General features: G+C 32.7%; 1 protein-coding gene across 10 annotated transcripts in view; it reads left to right on the top strand.

Annotated features, from left to right (window-relative positions):
- The window catches only part of STAG1 (STAG1 cohesin complex component), a gene marked incomplete at its 3' end in the record, with an annotated part of 382,903 nt that overhangs the window by 281,190 nt on the left and 84,094 nt on the right, over positions 1-17,619 (top strand). For all 10 annotated transcript variants that reach the window (XM_079154996.1, XM_079154998.1, XM_079155002.1 and 7 more), the window contains 3 exons: positions 1,610-1,717; positions 4,696-4,810; positions 16,045-16,162. In XM_079154996.1, the coding sequence (XP_079011122.1) occupies positions 1,610-1,717; positions 4,696-4,810; positions 16,045-16,162 (341 nt within the window). The remainder of the gene's footprint in view (positions 1-1,609; positions 1,718-4,695; positions 4,811-16,044; positions 16,163-17,619) is intronic.

The following is a 17,619-nucleotide window of genomic DNA, read 5'->3' as shown; positions in this document are numbered from 1 at the left end:
AAATAAAGTACTGAGTAAAATAAAGTTAGAAATGAAGAAATATTCTCTACCAATTATGTTGCTTAGTCTCCTTATTTCTAGCTACTTATTATTTTGTTGGGTAATAAGCTAAGCATCCCAACCCAGCTTCCCTATCATAGCATGTGCGTGAAATAAATGATTTGACCTTATTTTACTTGACTTGTGAGATCTCTACCGTACCAAAACTTCGAATACTTCAGGTAAAGTCAAATATCCTGTTACATTCTGTTCATCTCTTTATTCTCCGACTTTTGATACAGATTATTTTCCTTTCATTTTTGAGCTTGAATTCCATGTAAAATTGTTTTGTTCTGATGTTGAAACTCTTATTTCCGGAAGGTATTAGCCAGTGAACTAATGATATTTAACTTGGGAAATGACCTAGCTTTATACCCTTCCTTATAATTTAGGAGTGGAGTATAAATTGGAAATAGAGACATTTGTGCTTTAAAGCAAAAAGCCTGTTGTTAAAATCTAATGTTCTTTCTTTCTAGTCTTAAAACGGTCTCTCTCAATTATAATCTCATAACCCCAAGAATGTGAATGGATAAAGTTGGTTAGTTCATGGTCTAGCCAGTCTGCCTACATCTACCTTTATTTCCCAGGGAGCATTGACAGGCTTGTTTACTCTGTTTTTCTGGCTTGCAGTATTGGAACAGACATTGAGGGGAGGAAGAATATACTTAAAAAAATGTTTTTAGGCTGTCTATCATCCTTGACAACTAGCAGTTTTTTAGTCAGGACTGAAGGTTCTCCTTCATTATGATGCAATTACCTTCTTTTGCTGACCAGATCATTCTAATTTTATTTGATAGATTCCTCAACATCCTAGCTCCTGAGGCATCTCCAGATGTGAATTTGGTGCATGAGCTCTAAAATTCCTACTTCTTGTCAAAAATGTGTATAGTCCAAGAATTGTTTCCCAAATAGTTGTTGTTAATCTTTAATTATATCAGATATTTTAAAACATATTAATAGTCATGAAATGAATATTCTTGGGGTGGGAGAGTATTTAAAGACATTATGACTAACTGAGAAATGATGCAGACTGTAAGAATGCTTAAATGGAAAGTGGCAAAAGTTGTGTTAATAAAGGAATGATTATTCCTACAGAAATTCATTTATTAAGAAAACCAAATAATACTAAGAAGGCCAAATAATGCTGTAAATATGGCATTAAAACATAACTTCAAAGATACACTTCTGGAAAGAAGACTTATATAGCATAATAATTTCTCTGAAACAAGAACAAAAGTATTCCCAGAGCCTATCATCAAAAATCTTATGCACATTTAAAGAGTTTGAGTTAATTTGGGCTGATACATATCCCAAGATATTAATAGTCATTGTCTAAAAATATGAGTGTGTGGAAGAATTGTATACATTTTATTTTCTCTTTTTATCTGTATACCTTATGATGATTGTGTCTTTTATAAAGTGAAATCATATTACTTTCAAAGTAAGATAAGGGGAAACCAAAAGCAGCATACTTGTAACTTTTATGATGAACTTTCAAATTTTGAAATAATGTTAGAACTGAAAATAAATACTTACTTTGATTCAGCCGTTAACTTTCTGAATTTTTCAGTGGAAGTGAAGAAGCCCTTTCCAATGAAGACTGTGAAAATGTTTACCACTTGGTATATTCAGCACATCGCCCTGTTGCTGTGGCAGCGGGAGAGTTCCTTCATAAAAAGTGAGTTATCTTTCAACACTTACGTGTTTTGTTTTGTTGTTGTTTTAGAGTTAGTAGAAGAGAGTAGTAGTGACTGACCAGAGTACTGAAAAATATCCATTTACTCTGGGAAGTTATCATAGCTTCATGACCTTTGTACATGTCATGAATCATATCCCTGAGAATGGTATGTTTTGTGATAAATTCTGTTTCCCTGATGTCTGAAAGGATGGTTCTCAGCTGGGTGGTGAGATTGGGAAGTATATGAAGTTTATAAAAATTCCTCAGGTAATGATACTTCATTTTACTAGATATTTTTTTTTCTCTTAAAATTCTGAATTCTGATCTTACCTTTTCAATTTGTAATTTAAATGTTCTGTAGTATCATCTTTAAAATGCCTTCATATTTTTTTTCCTCATTCTTTCCATGGAAATAAGGATCATTTGAAACAGTAATCTGTAGTGATTATGAAAGTTACTGTTCAAGTTTTTTTTAATTTTTTTGAATTTATTAAATTTATTTTGGCAAAGCATCAAATTAATGATAGTTTGTAAGCATAAACTTATAAAATACATTTCTATTGTAGCTTACCTAGTATATGTTTTATAGTAGGATAATTCATTTTCATAATATAAACATTGGTTAATGTGTATCTTTTGCTTTGTTTTATTTTTTGATTTTTTGATCATGGATTTAAATTAATGTCTTTGATTATTGGCAGGTGAACCTAAAAGTCCATTGTTTACTAATTTGTGATTATGCTGCAGCACAAATGTAAATCATACACACTGGGCAACTGTTGTACCTCGATGATCAACTGTGATATTGAGCAGATCTGTGCCTTCATGAAGTATCTGCATCTCAGTGCTGCAAAAACAGATTGTTCTCTAAGTAGTTGTACTACTCAAAGTGGGAAAAATTGTTACATCATGATTTTTTTTTTTTTTTCTTAAATGGAAACCAACTGTTAGTCTTCCCTGGTAATGAAAGTGAAGAGGAACAAAGTCAAAAAATTGAGACCTGATTTTTTAAAGTAATATATTGAATTGGCCATTCAGACATACATATGTGACTAAGAGAATAATGCAATTTCCCTATTTAGCTTGAGATGTCATCTGTCACACATGTCAAGGATATATTGTAGCCTTAAGTTCCTTTGTTTTCATGATTGTTATTTTCTAGTTGGTCTCTAGAATTTGCAACTTCTACAGCTTCAAAGAGAAAATAAAGAGCTTGGTTCTTTATAGAAAAGAGAATATAAACTCTAGCATTTAGAAAGAGCCTGGGATGTATTTATTTTATGTGTGTCATTTGACTAAATGAGATATTTGCTAACCTCTTTTAAATTGGGACACTTCACATAAAAATCCAGAAGGGTATGCCTCCATTATTTATTATTTGCTTGTGAAAATGAAGCATATTCTTGTGCAAATAAATGAAGACTTCCTTAATAAACTGATTTTAGGCCCCTGCCCTGAAGAAATTCACATTTTAATAACTTTTGATTTTTAATGACTTCTTTAAACATTCATTTACTTTTAATACAGTGATCTTTAAAATTTTTTTTTCTTTGCTTTAACATTTTATTTTTTAATTAAAATCTTAACATTATATAGTAGCCCCAGAAATTCTAGGATTATGTCTAAAGTACTTGCATATGTGCACACAGTATCTTATAGTCTAGAAACTATGCATAGTCTTAACCAGTCATCCAAAAGATAGACTTAACTGAAATGAATATTTTAAAATCATCCAAAAAAACCCACATTTTTTTACATTAGAAACCTAAGCTAACTTCTGAGTAATTATAAATAATAAATGCAGTCATCCAAATTGGTATATTTAGTTACCAAGGACCCTCAGGTTTTTCATTTGCCACCCCTCTGAAAGCTACCCACAAAAAAAAAAAAAAAAAAAAAAAACCCTTCTGTGAAACTATTGTGATAGCTATATTTATATAGCTACAAGATAAGGCTTATACCTCCCCCAACCAAAAAAACCCTCAACTTTTCTATTGTCATTTTCTACTTTGGATAATGTTGTTTTTATATCACATGAAATTATTCTTATTTTCTTCAGTTATTTATCCTTCATATGAGAGGCATACTTTGACTTGCATATATAAACTAGCACATGCTATTGTCTGTCTCCATGTTCTTATTTTTCCTTATTAAAGCTGAGATGGTATATATTTATCTAGTTTATTTTCATCCATTAGAATGAGAGTACCACAAGAATCGAAGTTTTGTCTTTGTTCACTGCTGTATCCATTTTGCCTAGAGCAATGACTGGAAATAAAAGACTTAAGGACCTTTAGCAGCCAAGTTTTATTAAAACAAGTCTACTTAACACTTGAAATTTTTCAGATCATTTCTTGGTAATATTTTAGAAATTTAGTCACTAAATGATACTCTTCTGACTGTAATATGAATGTCATTTTATTGAAAACAATTGGGTGAATATTGTTTGTAGGTAATATTCTGTAAGTAAGAGGTAATGATTGAAAGTATATTTGCTGGAACATTTGGTTAAATGCTATAATTATGTGATTGTGAAATCAATATTTAAGAAAATAAAACTTAAAATTACAGGACTAGAGGCATAGTTCAGTGGCAGAGTACTTGCCTAGCACACACAAGGCCCTGGGTTCAATCCCTAGCACCACCAAAGGTAAAATCAATTTATACAATTATGTACTCCAGTATTAAACTTATAGGATATTAGTGGTGCTTGTATTTTTCATAAATATTTGAGCATTGATTATTCATCAGTAAAAAAGTTCCTTCTACATTTTATATATTGCTATTCTTTATGAAAATTTTCAAATCCAACCAATTTTTGACCTTTATATAAAGGCATCAGTTACATATTTTTGTTGAAGTAGATGGGTAATCTGATCTCAGATTTTTTTTAAATGCTAAAATAATTTGTGTAATGAAAGAAAAGACTAACTCATGTCCATGAGAATTTGTAATGTTCTTATTGTTTCTCCCCCCAGGCTGTTTAGCAGACATGACCCACAAGCAGAAGAGGCATTAGCAAAGAGGAGAGGAAGGAACAGTCCAAATGGAAACCTCATTAGAATGCTTGTTCTTTTTTTTCTTGAAAGTGAGGTAAAAGAAAAAAATAACATTTTATTTTTATTAGACTTCATATTGAATAAAATTGTTAATTGAATTTAAAATCAAATGAAAATAAGACAAACTTGTCTTTTTAACTTGCTTCATCATGGAATTAGTACTCTACCTTTTGTGGGAGGAACTTCTGAATATATATGTGGCTTTTTATCAATACTGAATATATAATAGTATTTGTTAAAACTTATATACTATTACAGGGTTGCAATATTACATACTATTTTGTTTTTCCTTTTTTCTCTTAAATTTGGATCTTTAGCTTTTAAATTATGTTATCAAACAATTTGTGAGTTGTCAAGTTGTTGAAACCATTAGTTCAATCTTTGTTGAAAATTGCATTATTTAACAAGGAAAAGTATGAATTTAGGTGTTTTAATTGTTAGTTCTACAACTCCCATAGCAATATTTTTATTGCTGTAATCAGTTATCATGTAAAGAGTTTTATAATTATTTCTCAATGTACAATTAGTATCTGTTTTTGCAGGGAGACTATAGTTTTCTCACCAAAGTACTGTTTGATACTTTAATCTGTTTTTTCTGTTGCTCGCATGACATTGACAGAATGATAAACTAAACCTAAAGAAACCCTGAGTGGCCTGGCACAGTGGTGCATGTCTGTAACCAGAGTGACTCAGGAGGCTGAGGAAAGATTTAGAGTTCAAAACCAGACTCAGCAATTTAGCAAGGCCCTAAAAGCAACTTAGTGAGACTCTATCTCTAAATAAAATATAAAATAGAACTGGGGATGTGGCTCAGTGGTTAATTCCCCTTAGGTTCATTTCTCAGTAAGAGCGGGGGTCAGAGATAGGGATGGACCTGAATGAATAAACTACTAGATTAGAAATAAGTGAGAATAGAGTTGTAAAAGAAGTAAAGAAAGTCTAGAAATCTAAGACTCAACTTTATTTGGGGGAAAAGTGTTTTTGGTTTATGTTGGATTGTCAGGAAAGAGCAATTTAAAAGATTCTGTGAATGCTCAAGCTTGAGAGTCCTGAGGAACTGTATAGGAATGACTTAGAGAAAGACAAACAGACAGCTTATATGAAAATTAAAATCAGATAACCGAATCATTGAAATGGAGGGGTGGAGGTTGTCAGGGCAAAGCAGGGCAGAAAGGAAAGTTGCATAGATTTTTTTTTTTTTTTTTTAGTTGTAACTCAATAGACAAAGTAAAATCAGAAACAAAACCAGCTGGAGAGTTTCATTTGAGTAAAGAACATATTTAAGACTATATATAATTTAAACTATATTTAAACTGTATTTAAGAATATAGTTTAAAATGTGCATACAGATAACCTGGGGATCTAGTTAAAATGCCAGTTCAGATACAGTGGCTCTAGATTTTTGAGAGTCTGCATTTCTAACAAGCTTCTATGTGATGCTTATGCTCTTGGTCCAAGAGCCGCACTTTGTATAGTAAGGGTGCAAAACTAGTTTCTTTATAAAGCAAGTTTGGATACATTATAAAATAAAATGCAAAATGTGAATTTTTGAGAAAAAATACTGAATACTTAGGAAATACCACACTTAGGATTACCCATTTCAAATTTTACCATGGGTCCCCTTAGGTTTTAGAGGAATAGAATAAAAAGTAATATGAAATAGTCAAATCTTATATAAATTCTAACTATTAATGTTAACAGTAGGCTTAAATATTGGTAGGGTTGAGGCATGCAAATATTTAAATTGTTGAAAAGTTCAGGGAATCTAATGGTGTTCACTAATTTAATTACTAATTAAAGGAATTGTTTTAGGTTTCTGGAAGCTCAAGAACTTTGACTTTATTTATTAAAGTCATAAGTACTTAGTTTTAGGCAATTTAGACATGTAAAGCAGTAATTTATAGTGTTTATTACTGCTCTGTTTTCAGATGGCATTGCTATATTCCTTTGTTTATTGCCATTCACTAATGTGTTTCACTAGTATTAAAATGAATTTCTCAGTTCTCCTGCATGGCATTCTTTTCAGCTGCAGAAGCAACTGCAAATCAAATTTAAGGATTTCTGGTTGATTCGTGTTCATTATATTGGCCCTTATGGTCTCTTGTGTTTCACAATGATCATTCTTTGTAGAAATCTTTCTTATCCTGTTGTACTAGTGTGCACTCAGAGCTGAATGCTTTTTGAATTCATATTCTTAAAGAATGATGGGATTCCCATTGTGTCCTACTTTGAATTTTTTTTATTGTAACACATTAGTAAAATTTTAGAAATAATAAGTAGATTCAGCCTCTTATAGATGAATTACAGGTCACTTAACTAGAATTAACTGAACCAATTATCACTCTTTTACTGGGGAATGTGAAATAGAATTATAAAATATCAAAAGATATTTACAGTGAAGGAGAAATTATCTAGATAAAGAGATCTACCTAAACTAGTTGTTAATTTTCTTTTGATACTCAATGGTGACATTTGTAAGCTACCACAACCTTTATGGTAGTCGTTAATTTCAAGTGACAAAGTACCTTATAAATATATTCCAGTCAATAGGATAAATGGTATTTCAATGTGATGAGTTCAGATTTTCTTATAGGTAGTGTACATAGAGTTTATTGTACATACTGTGTACTTTTCATAGAGGTAAGGAAGCTATTAATATTATTTTAGAACATTTTTGTACAGTCTAAAAGTATGGTCATTCTCCTTATAAGCTTAAGGAATAATGAGATTAATTGTGACAGTAATTTAAGTTAGAAAATTGAAAGGTGTAATCTCCCCTAGAATGTTCATTCTTTGTGCATAAATAAATTCTTTTGCTTGGGTGTGTGTGTGTGTGTGTGTGTGTGTGTGTTCTTTATGATTTACCAGTGACTGGCTCTATTTTAAAAGAGGTAAATCCCAAAAGAGGAGTGTTTAGAAATTGTAGACTTAATAACTTGGAATGATTACTTGAATTCTAAATGATTTGTCATAAAAGGAATCACTATAAGGTACCATTATATTGTGATATCCTTTAATATATTTGTCTGACATGTTAGCAGTCAGAAGAAGCTTGAGATAAAATATTGTAAGTAATATTGTAATATTTGAAAGATGAATCGGAATATGCATAGAAAATTATAATTAATGTCACCAGGAAAATGAGTTTAGTTTTTCTTAGAGGAAAACCAATAAAATAAATTATACTTTGATCTAGCATGCAAAATATACCTAAATATAATTATAGATAATTGAAATTCAAAGTTTTGTTTTGTTTTGGATTTTTTAAAATACCTTTATTTGTTTCTTTATGTGATGTCAAGATTTGAACCCAGTGCCTCACACATGCTAGACAAGTGCTCTACCACTGAGCCACAACCACAGCCTTGGTTTGGTTCTTAATAGCCACTGAAAATGCCTCAAGGCCTTTCTTCTCATCGATTCATCTCTTACTCCTTGGCACAAAATATATGAATAGTGATTGTAATGGCCTTTTACCTTTATCAGCCATGTTAGAATTTTTTTTTCCTCTTTTCCTCAAACATGTCTTTACCTGGTATTCTAATAGAAATTTGAGAACAGAAAGTTCTGTGGCTGTACAGATGCCCAAACACATGTCAAATCATCTCCCAACTGACCATATTGTTCTGATTATTGTTACTAATGTTAGTAAATTTACATCGCTTATCAGAAAATGATCCAATTTATTATCTTGCTTTACTGATGTATGCATTGAATTTTAAACTACTGGTTATTGATTTTAACAAAATGCATTCTACTACACCACTACCTTAGAGTCAGGTGACTAAACTCTCAAAGAAGTTAGCACCTACATTAAGAATATTTGCTACCACTGACTGAGTCCTCTTGACAGTACTAAAGTTCTCAAAAAAAAAAAAAAAGAAAAAGAAAAAGAAAAAAATCAGTGACCACAAACACAGAATTTGTGATAGAAATGGTGACTGCATGTCAGAGATGAATTTTATTTTAATATCCCTTGGTTCAAAACATGAAAAAAAATCATCCATGAGAATGCTAATGTTGATAGATTTATCCTAATTAAAACATTGAATTTTACCTTCAGCTCCTCCACCAAAAACCTCAGGCTAAATTAGTCAAGATGAAAGAGGTGTCTACCAAGAGGGACAGGAAATTTTTGCATTTTAAAGAGCAATTGTATACCTGTACCCTGGAGGGAATTCCTGCCTGATCACAGATCCCCTTTCCTTTTCGACCAAGGAAGCCAGTACCTTGCTATCAGTCTCAAGGAAGAATTCTAGTTAAAACTGTTCTTGAGGTGCATCCATGTACTTTAAACAAATCCTTCTCAATTCCACAAAACAAATAGACCACAACACAATAATACTAGGTGACTTGAACACACCTCTCTCACCATTGGACAGATCGTCCAAACAAAAATTGAACAAAGGAACATAGAACTCAATAACAATCAATAATTTAGACTTAACAGACATATAGAATATTCCATACATCAATAAGCAAATACACTTTCTTCTCAACAGCACATGAATCCTTCTCTAAAATAGACTATATGTTATTCCACAAAGCTACTCTTAGCAAATACAAAAAAAACAGAGATACTACCTTGTATTCTATCAGATAGAAGACATCAGGGAGGAGATAAAAAATTCTTAGAGGTAAATGAGAACAACAATACAACATATCAAAATCTCTGGGACACTACGAAAGCAGTACTAAGAAGAAAATTCATTGCGTGGAGCACATTCAATAAAAGAAGAAAAAGTCAACAAATAAATGACCTAACATTACAGCTCAAAGCCCTAGAAAAAGAACGGATCAACACCAAAAGTAGTAGAAGACAGGAAATAATTAAAATCAGAGCTGAAATCAATGAAATTGAAACAAAAGAATTCAAAAAATTGACAAAAGTTGATTCTGTGAAACAATAAACAAAATTGATAAACCCTTAGCCACACTAACAAAGAAGAGAGAGAAAACTCAGATTACTAAAATTCATGATGAAAAAGAAAATATCACAACAGACACTATTGAAGTACAAAACATAATTTAGAAGCTATTTTGAAAATCTATACTCCAACAAAATAGAAAATCTTGAAGACATCAGCATGTTTCTAGAGACAAATGATCCACCCAAACTGAATCTGGAGGACATGAACAATTTAAATAGATCAATTTCAAGCAGTGAAATAGAAGTCATCAAAAGCCTACCAACGAAGGAAAGTTCGGGACCAAATGGATTCTCACCCGAGTTCTACAAGGCCTTCAAAGAAGAACTCAATCCAATACTCCTCACAGTATTCCATGAAATAGAAAAGGAGGGAACCCTTACAAACTCATTCGGTGAAGTTAATATCACCCTGATACCAAAACCAGACAAAGACACATCAAGGAAAGAAAACCTCAAACCAATATCCCTAATGAACACAGATGGCAAAAATTCTTAACAAAATTTTAGCAAATTGCATACAAAAGCATATTAAAAAGATAGTGCACCATGATCAAGTGGGTTTCATCTGAGGGATGCAAGGTTGGTTCAACATACAGAAATCAATAAATGTAATTCACCATATCAACAGACTTAAGGTTAAGAATCACATGATTATTTCAATAGATGCAGAAAAAGCATTTGATAAAATACAGTACCCCTTCATGTTCAAAACACTAGAAAAAGTAGTGAAAACAGGCTATCTATGCTAAGTTCATGGCCAACATAATTCTAAATGGAGAAAAACTGAAAGCATTCCCCCTAAAAACTGGAACAACGCAGGGATGCCCCCTTTTACCACTTCTATTCAACACCGTCCTTGAGACTCTAGCCAGAGCAATTAGACAGACCAAAGAAATTAAAGGAATATGAATAGGAAAAGAAAACCTCAAACTATCGCTATTTGCTGAAGATATGATTCTTTATTTAGAGGAGCCAAAAGTTCCACCAGAAAACTTCTAGAATTCACAAATGAATTCAGTAAAGTAGCAGGATATAAAGTCAACACTCATAAATCTAATGCATTTTTATTCATAAGTGATGAATCCTTTGAAAGAGAAATGAGGAAAACTACCCCATCATAATAGCCTAAAAAAATAAAATAAAATACTTGGGAATCAATCTAACAAAAGAGGTGAAAGACCTCTACAATGAGAACTGTAGGACACTAAATAAAGAAATTAAAGAAAACCTGGAAATAAAATTAAAGAAGATGGAAAGATCTCCCATGTTCTTGGATAGGCAGAATTAATATTGTCAAAATGGCCATACTACCAAAACTGCTACACAGATTCAATGCAATTCCAATTAAAATCCCAGTGACATCCCTCAGAAATAGAGAAAGCAATCATGAAATTCTTTTGGAATAAGAAACCCAGAATAGCTAAAGCAGTCCTTAGCAGCAGGAGCAAAGAAGATGAAATCACAATACCAGACCTTCAACTATACTACAGAGCAATAGTAACAAAAATGGCATGGTACTGGCACCAAAATAAGACAGGTGGACCAGTGGTACAGAATAGAGGATACAAAGACAAACCCACAGAAATACAGTTATCTCATACTAGACAAAGGTGCCAAAAACACTCAATGGAGAAAAGATAGCCTCTTCAACAGATGTAACTGGGAAATCCATGTACAGCAAAACGAAGCTAAACCCCTATCTCTCACCCTGCACAAAACTAAACTCTAAAATGAATCAAGGACCTCAGAATTAGAACAGAGACCCTGCACCTAATAGAAGAAAATATAGGTCCAAATCTTCATCATGTCAGCTTAGGACCAGACTTCCTCAACATGACTCCCAAAGCTCAAGAATAAAAGCAGGAATCAACGATAGAGATAGATTCTAACTGAAAAGCTTTTTTTCAGCAAAGGAAACAATCAACAATGTGAAGAGAAAGCCTACACAGTGGGAGAAAATCTTTGCCACACACACACTTCAGATAGAGCACTAATCTCCAGAATCTATAAAGAACTCAAAAAACTTTACAACAAGAATACAAATAACCCAATTAACAAATGGGCTAAGGAAATGAGCAGACACTTCACAGAAGATCTACAGGCAGTCAACAGATATATGAAAAAATGTTCAACATCTCTAGTAATAACAAATGCAAATCAAAACTACTATAAGATTTCATCTCAGCCCAGTTAGAATGTTTATTATCAAGAATAGGTCTGGGCGAGGATGTGGGGGAAAAGGTACACTCATACATTGCTGGTGGAGTTGCAAATTGGTGCACTCTGGAAAGCAGTGTGGACATTCCTTAGAAAACTTGGAGTGGAACCACCATTTGACCCAGCCTATTCCACTCCTTGGGGCCTAAACCCAAAGGACTTAAAATCGGCATATTACAGTGACGCAGTTACATCAGTGTTTATAGCAGCTCAATTCACAATAGGTAGATTGTGGAACCAACCTAGATGCCTTTCAGTTGGTGAATGGATAAAGAAACTCTGGTGTGTGTGTATATATATATATAAAATGAAATACTATTCGGCCATAAAGAAGAATATTATGGCATTGCAGATAAATGGATGGAATTGGAGAATATCATGCTAAGTGAAATAAGCCAATCCCCAAAAACCAAAGGCCAAATGATTTCTCTGATGAGTGGATAATGATACGAAATAGTGGGGAGGCAATAATGGAGGAAGGATGCATTATATAGAGGAAAATGAGGTGTAGGGAGGGTGTGGGGGGAAGGAAAAATAATAGAATGAGACAAGCAGCATTATCCTATGTACACATGATTACACAAATGGTGTGACTATTTCATGTACAATCTGAGAAAAGTTGTACCCCATTTCTGTACAATGAATCAAAATTTTTAAAAAAAAATGAGAAAATTAAACAGCTTATTTATCAACAGCGGCAACTTGCTTATAATACTCACTTTGAGATGCTCTTTTTATTGGATTCACTAACCTAAAGTTAGTGTGCCATAACTTCTGACATTCCCAGTTATTTTCCAGGTTTTAAAAACCTGCTTTAAAACCATTCAGTCCAAGCATAAAGCTCCATAAATATCTTTCCCTGATTTCTCCCTTCGGAGATAACACATTTGTGAGATGGTATTCTTTATCTCAGTAAAACTGAACTGAACTATGTTAAAACAAAAACCAAAACAACTTTCTTGAGTCAACATATATGAACTAGCAACCAAGAGTCTCTAAAACTTGACAAATAAACACAAAATTCAACAGATTGATGAAAAGATTTATGTTCCCAGATAGATGACAAGGCTTATGAAAGTGGAAGAGAATTAATAGGAATTGAAACAATGTCTAAAATTTAAGAAGGGAAATCAATAAATGACCTCAATAGACACAACCAAGGATTGACTATAGATAGAACCAAGAAATTTTTTTCTAGAAAGCCGTACAAATAATTAAAGGAAGGAAAAATACGAGAGAGAGGCAGAAAGAATGGAGGAAAGGAACTAACCAAAGGACAGAAAATTAACTACCCATGAGATCTATATGTCAAATATTACATGAGTATGTTTTGTTTTCTAGCAAAATGGGGAATGGATACAATAAAAAGAAAACAGGAATATAAGAATCTTGGGGCAACAAATAAGTCCAAAAATTAAAACTACGCCTAAAAATTTAGTATGACTGTGACATTTAAGGCAAAATCTTAAAATTATTAAAATGTAAAAATAGTAATGTTCAGATTAAATGAGGAGAAATATGCTCATGATCTTTTTTTATTATTTTATTTTTTTAATTTGTTTTAATTAGTTATACAGGACAGTAGAATGTATTTAGACACATTGTACACAAATGTAGCATAACTTCTCCTTCCTCTGAACATGGTACAGAGTCACACTGGTAGTGTGTTCATACATGTATATAGTATAATAATGTCCATCTCATTCCACCATCCTTCCCATCCCCCCACTCCCATGCCTCCCCTCACTTCCCTGTGCATAATCCAAAGTCCCTTCCCAGCCCCCCTCCCCTACATTATGAATCAGCATCTGCTTTATCAGAGAAAACATTTGGCCTTTGGTTTTTTGGGTTTGGCTTATTTCACTTAGCATGATATTCTCCAGCACTGTCCATTTTACCTGCAAATGCTATAATTTCATTCTTCTTTATAAGTAATATTCCATTGTGTATATGTACCACATTTCTTTACCCAGTCATCAGTTGAAGGGCATTTAGGTTGCTTCCATAGTTTAGCTATTGTGAATTGTATGCTTATGATCTTTAATGGAAAAATATCAGTCAAAATAAAACTAAGAATGAAAGATAAAATACTCAAGAAAATGTCACATGTAAAGCACAGAGAATAAAATGCCAGAAGTATTGCCAGCATCAGTAATCCCAGTAAATGTAAACAGGCTATTAAAAGACATATTCTCTATTAAAATATATATTGTCATTTGGAGTTGAAATAAAGAAATAAAACATAGCTATATGCTGTTTACAAACACACCTTAGTCAAAATAATACAGAGATTTACCAATAAAAGGGTGGCTATAACAAATGCTCTCAAAAAGAAAACAGGGACAATATCATAAAAAAAAAAACAGAACAAAAGCAATTAAGAGAGATCAAAAGTGAATGTTTTATATTTAGAAAAGGTATAATCTACTATATATATAATTCTGAATATATGCCTATTTTATGGAAATATGCATCTACATATTCCAATAAAAGCATACTTATATAGTATGTTCATTTTTATAATAGTAAACTGTACATAACAATTTTTTTATGTGTACAGTTCAGTCACACCAAGTGCATTCATTTGCTCTGCAGTCATCACTGCCATCCATCTCCAGAACTTTTTTCAGAATTTTCCCAAACTAAATATACATCCACTAAACTGTAACTCTTCATTTCAGCATAGTCCTTAACACAGAAGTTTTGCAACTATTTTTCTTTTTTCTGCTTTCATTTTCATCTTTGACACCTAGTTGTATATCACTTGTGCCTGTCATTGTTACTGATGGTTCAAGGATAGTTTCTCATGCTGTGTGACTTTGAAAGTTTGGAGATACCTTACTGCAAATCTTTGCCCATGTTCTTTCCAAGCAAAGATGATCATCATTGTTATTGTTTCCTCCTCTGGCTTTAATAGAATTCATTGGGATACTGTGGTGTGTGTGTGTGTGTGTGTGTTTCCTAATGCATGTCAGGAACCAGTGTATAAGATTTAAAATGCAGTAAAAATGAAGTACGGAACTAAAGTCAAAGAAGTCAGAGCATTAAACAAGACACTAAAATTTACATTGAAGTTAAAAATACGATAGAATTAGGAAGTGAGAGAGAAAACTTAACTCAAAAAGTGCTGATGAGAGATACATTTTCTCAAAGATAAGTACAAGCATATACAACAAATAACAGTTAAGAGCTGGAATATAGCTAAGTAGTAGAATACTTGTCCAGCATGCATGAAGCCATGGTTCAATCCCCAGCACTGGGGGGGAACAGTAACATGAAATAATATTTACCCTTTCTAAATGCTATTTACTGTTGTTTCCTTCTCTGTTTCAATGCATTGAATTAGTTTAACAACCCAAGAATGAGTTGCAATCTATAGTTTGAAAAACACTGATCTCTAGGATGATTTATGTGGAAATTATGAGGAACAGAAACTGGAACAGTGCTGACACCTTCTCTCTTCTCTTCCCTGAAGAGCTTCTTTGGCAAATACAGTATTTAATGACTAGCAAGTGGTAGAATTTGTCATGAAGTATTTGATAAGGAACTTCAGTGTGTTTGTTTACTGTGGGATCATGGGTCACTCACTTGTGTGAAGAGCGTAATGACCAACAGAAGATGAGGGCGAGGTGATAGATATAATGAATTAAATGGAAATGAAAGTAGATAAAGAAGAGAAAAAATAACATATTTTTTACTTTTTCACCAAGTTGAAGCTAGTAGTGAAGTTTCAAGTAGAAATCTGGGAGAAAGTGATTAATTTCCTAAAAGAAAATAGTTAAAAGGAGGTGACCAACAGTAGTGAAAAGTGACCTAGATCCAGCTTATAATTTCAGATTCTGCTAACTAGCAGCCTACTCTCAGTTTCCTCATCTATAAATGATGTCATTAGACTTAAAAGATCCTTAATCTTACTACTATTCCTGTTTTTAAAAAAAAATGATTCTACATACTATATCTGCATTATTGACAGTGGAATATGAATATATATGTTATTTTCCACACAGTTCTTAGAACCACTGAGACCAAGCCATTTTAATTATTAATAAAATAGTTTATTAACTTGCAGTATTAACAGTGATTTCTTTATTAAATAGTCACACTTGATTTGTTAATTTTAGTTACACGAACATGCAGCCTACTTGGTGGACAGTTTGTGGGAGAGCTCTCAAGAACTTTTGAAAGACTGGGAATGTATGACAGAGTTGCTATTAGAAGAACCTGTTCAAGGAGAGGAAGGTATAGTATTTGACAAGTTGGTTCACAGATTGTTATGTTTTCATTGATAATCATACTATCCTATATAGATTATGTCTTAAAAACTAATATATGCTAGTATGCTATATGTCTTTTTCTCAACAGAATGATTTTCTGTAACTAGGAAGTCTCTTGGTTCAACATCTTTCCATGTTAGTGCTGCTACCATGCTGCACAAATGCTTTAAAAATCCATGTGTCATGTAGTATTCAAAAAAGTTTTCTTTATACTGATTTGAGAAACAAAATGCTGATATACGCAATATGAAAAAAAAAAAAAGTGCATCCTGGATCTTTTTGCTGATTTGTAAACTTGGAAAAACTTTAATACATACTTTTTTTTTCCTTCTCTTTTTTGGGGAGAGAGTGCTAGGGATTGACCCCAGGGACTGTGCTTGCTAAGCAAACAGTATACCACTGAGCTACATCCCCAGCATTGATTTAATTAAAACACAAACTTCACCTTTTGTTATATATTCTGATCCTTTGTATCCTGGATTTCTCTAAAATGTAGAGATTATTTTCCTTATGTAATTTACATACTTGGGAGGATTAAAAAAGATAGTATACTGTTCATTCTTTGTTCTGCTTCCACTACCCTCCTATGTGCTTCAATCCTTTGAAATATTATGAGAACAGAATGAGCCTTCCCCTGCATTTGTCACCAACAGAGTGACCATCCCCTAGTATTCTAAGCCATGATGCTTATTATTATGTATTCCAGCTTTTATTCAATGAGAAAAAAACTGGTAGACATCATACCTTGATATGTTCCAGTAAACAAACTCAAATTGCCTTTCTTAAGTATAATTCAAACATTTACCTCACATTCTCTTCCTTTATCTTCCCAAACTTTTCCCAGACCTTCTTTCTTCCATGATAAACCTTAGTTAGAGAATGACCCTACTATTAAGTTGACAGGACCCTCTGCTCACTAGATTGAACTCTTAACTGCACTTCGCATTCCTTTTACTTTTGTGATCAGATAAATGTGAACATATGTTCTGCATTTTCTCCTTGTTCTTTTTAAAATATTTTTAGTTGTAGATGGACCCAGCACCATTATTTTAGTCACTTATTTTTATGCGGTGCTGAGGATCAAACCCGGTGCCTCACACAAGCTAGGCAAGCACTCTACCACTGAGCTACAACTCCAGCCCCCTCTCCTTGTTATTTTACTTATCCATTTTCCTGCTAAATTTACTGACTTCATACATTATATTTTTAACAAATCTTAATATTTTTGCTGTTGAAATAATTTGCCTTTCTAATCAGTAGTACCCGAACGACACTAGCATAGTATTTAGTGGTATATCCCTTCCATCTTTTCCTCACTTAGGGCCATAAAGTTAACAAACTACCAGAATGTCTTATAGTTTCTTATTTCTAATTTCAAGTCATTTTTCTTCATATCACATCATGTTTTATAAGGCTATGTCT

This window comes from Sciurus vulgaris, assembly GCF_902686455.1.
Source record: "Sciurus vulgaris genome assembly, chromosome: 10".
NCBI classification, from domain to species: domain Eukaryota; kingdom Metazoa; phylum Chordata; class Mammalia; order Rodentia; family Sciuridae; genus Sciurus; species Sciurus vulgaris.
Note: the sequence above shows the minus strand (reverse complement) of the source record. Positions and strands in the feature narration are given on the sequence as shown.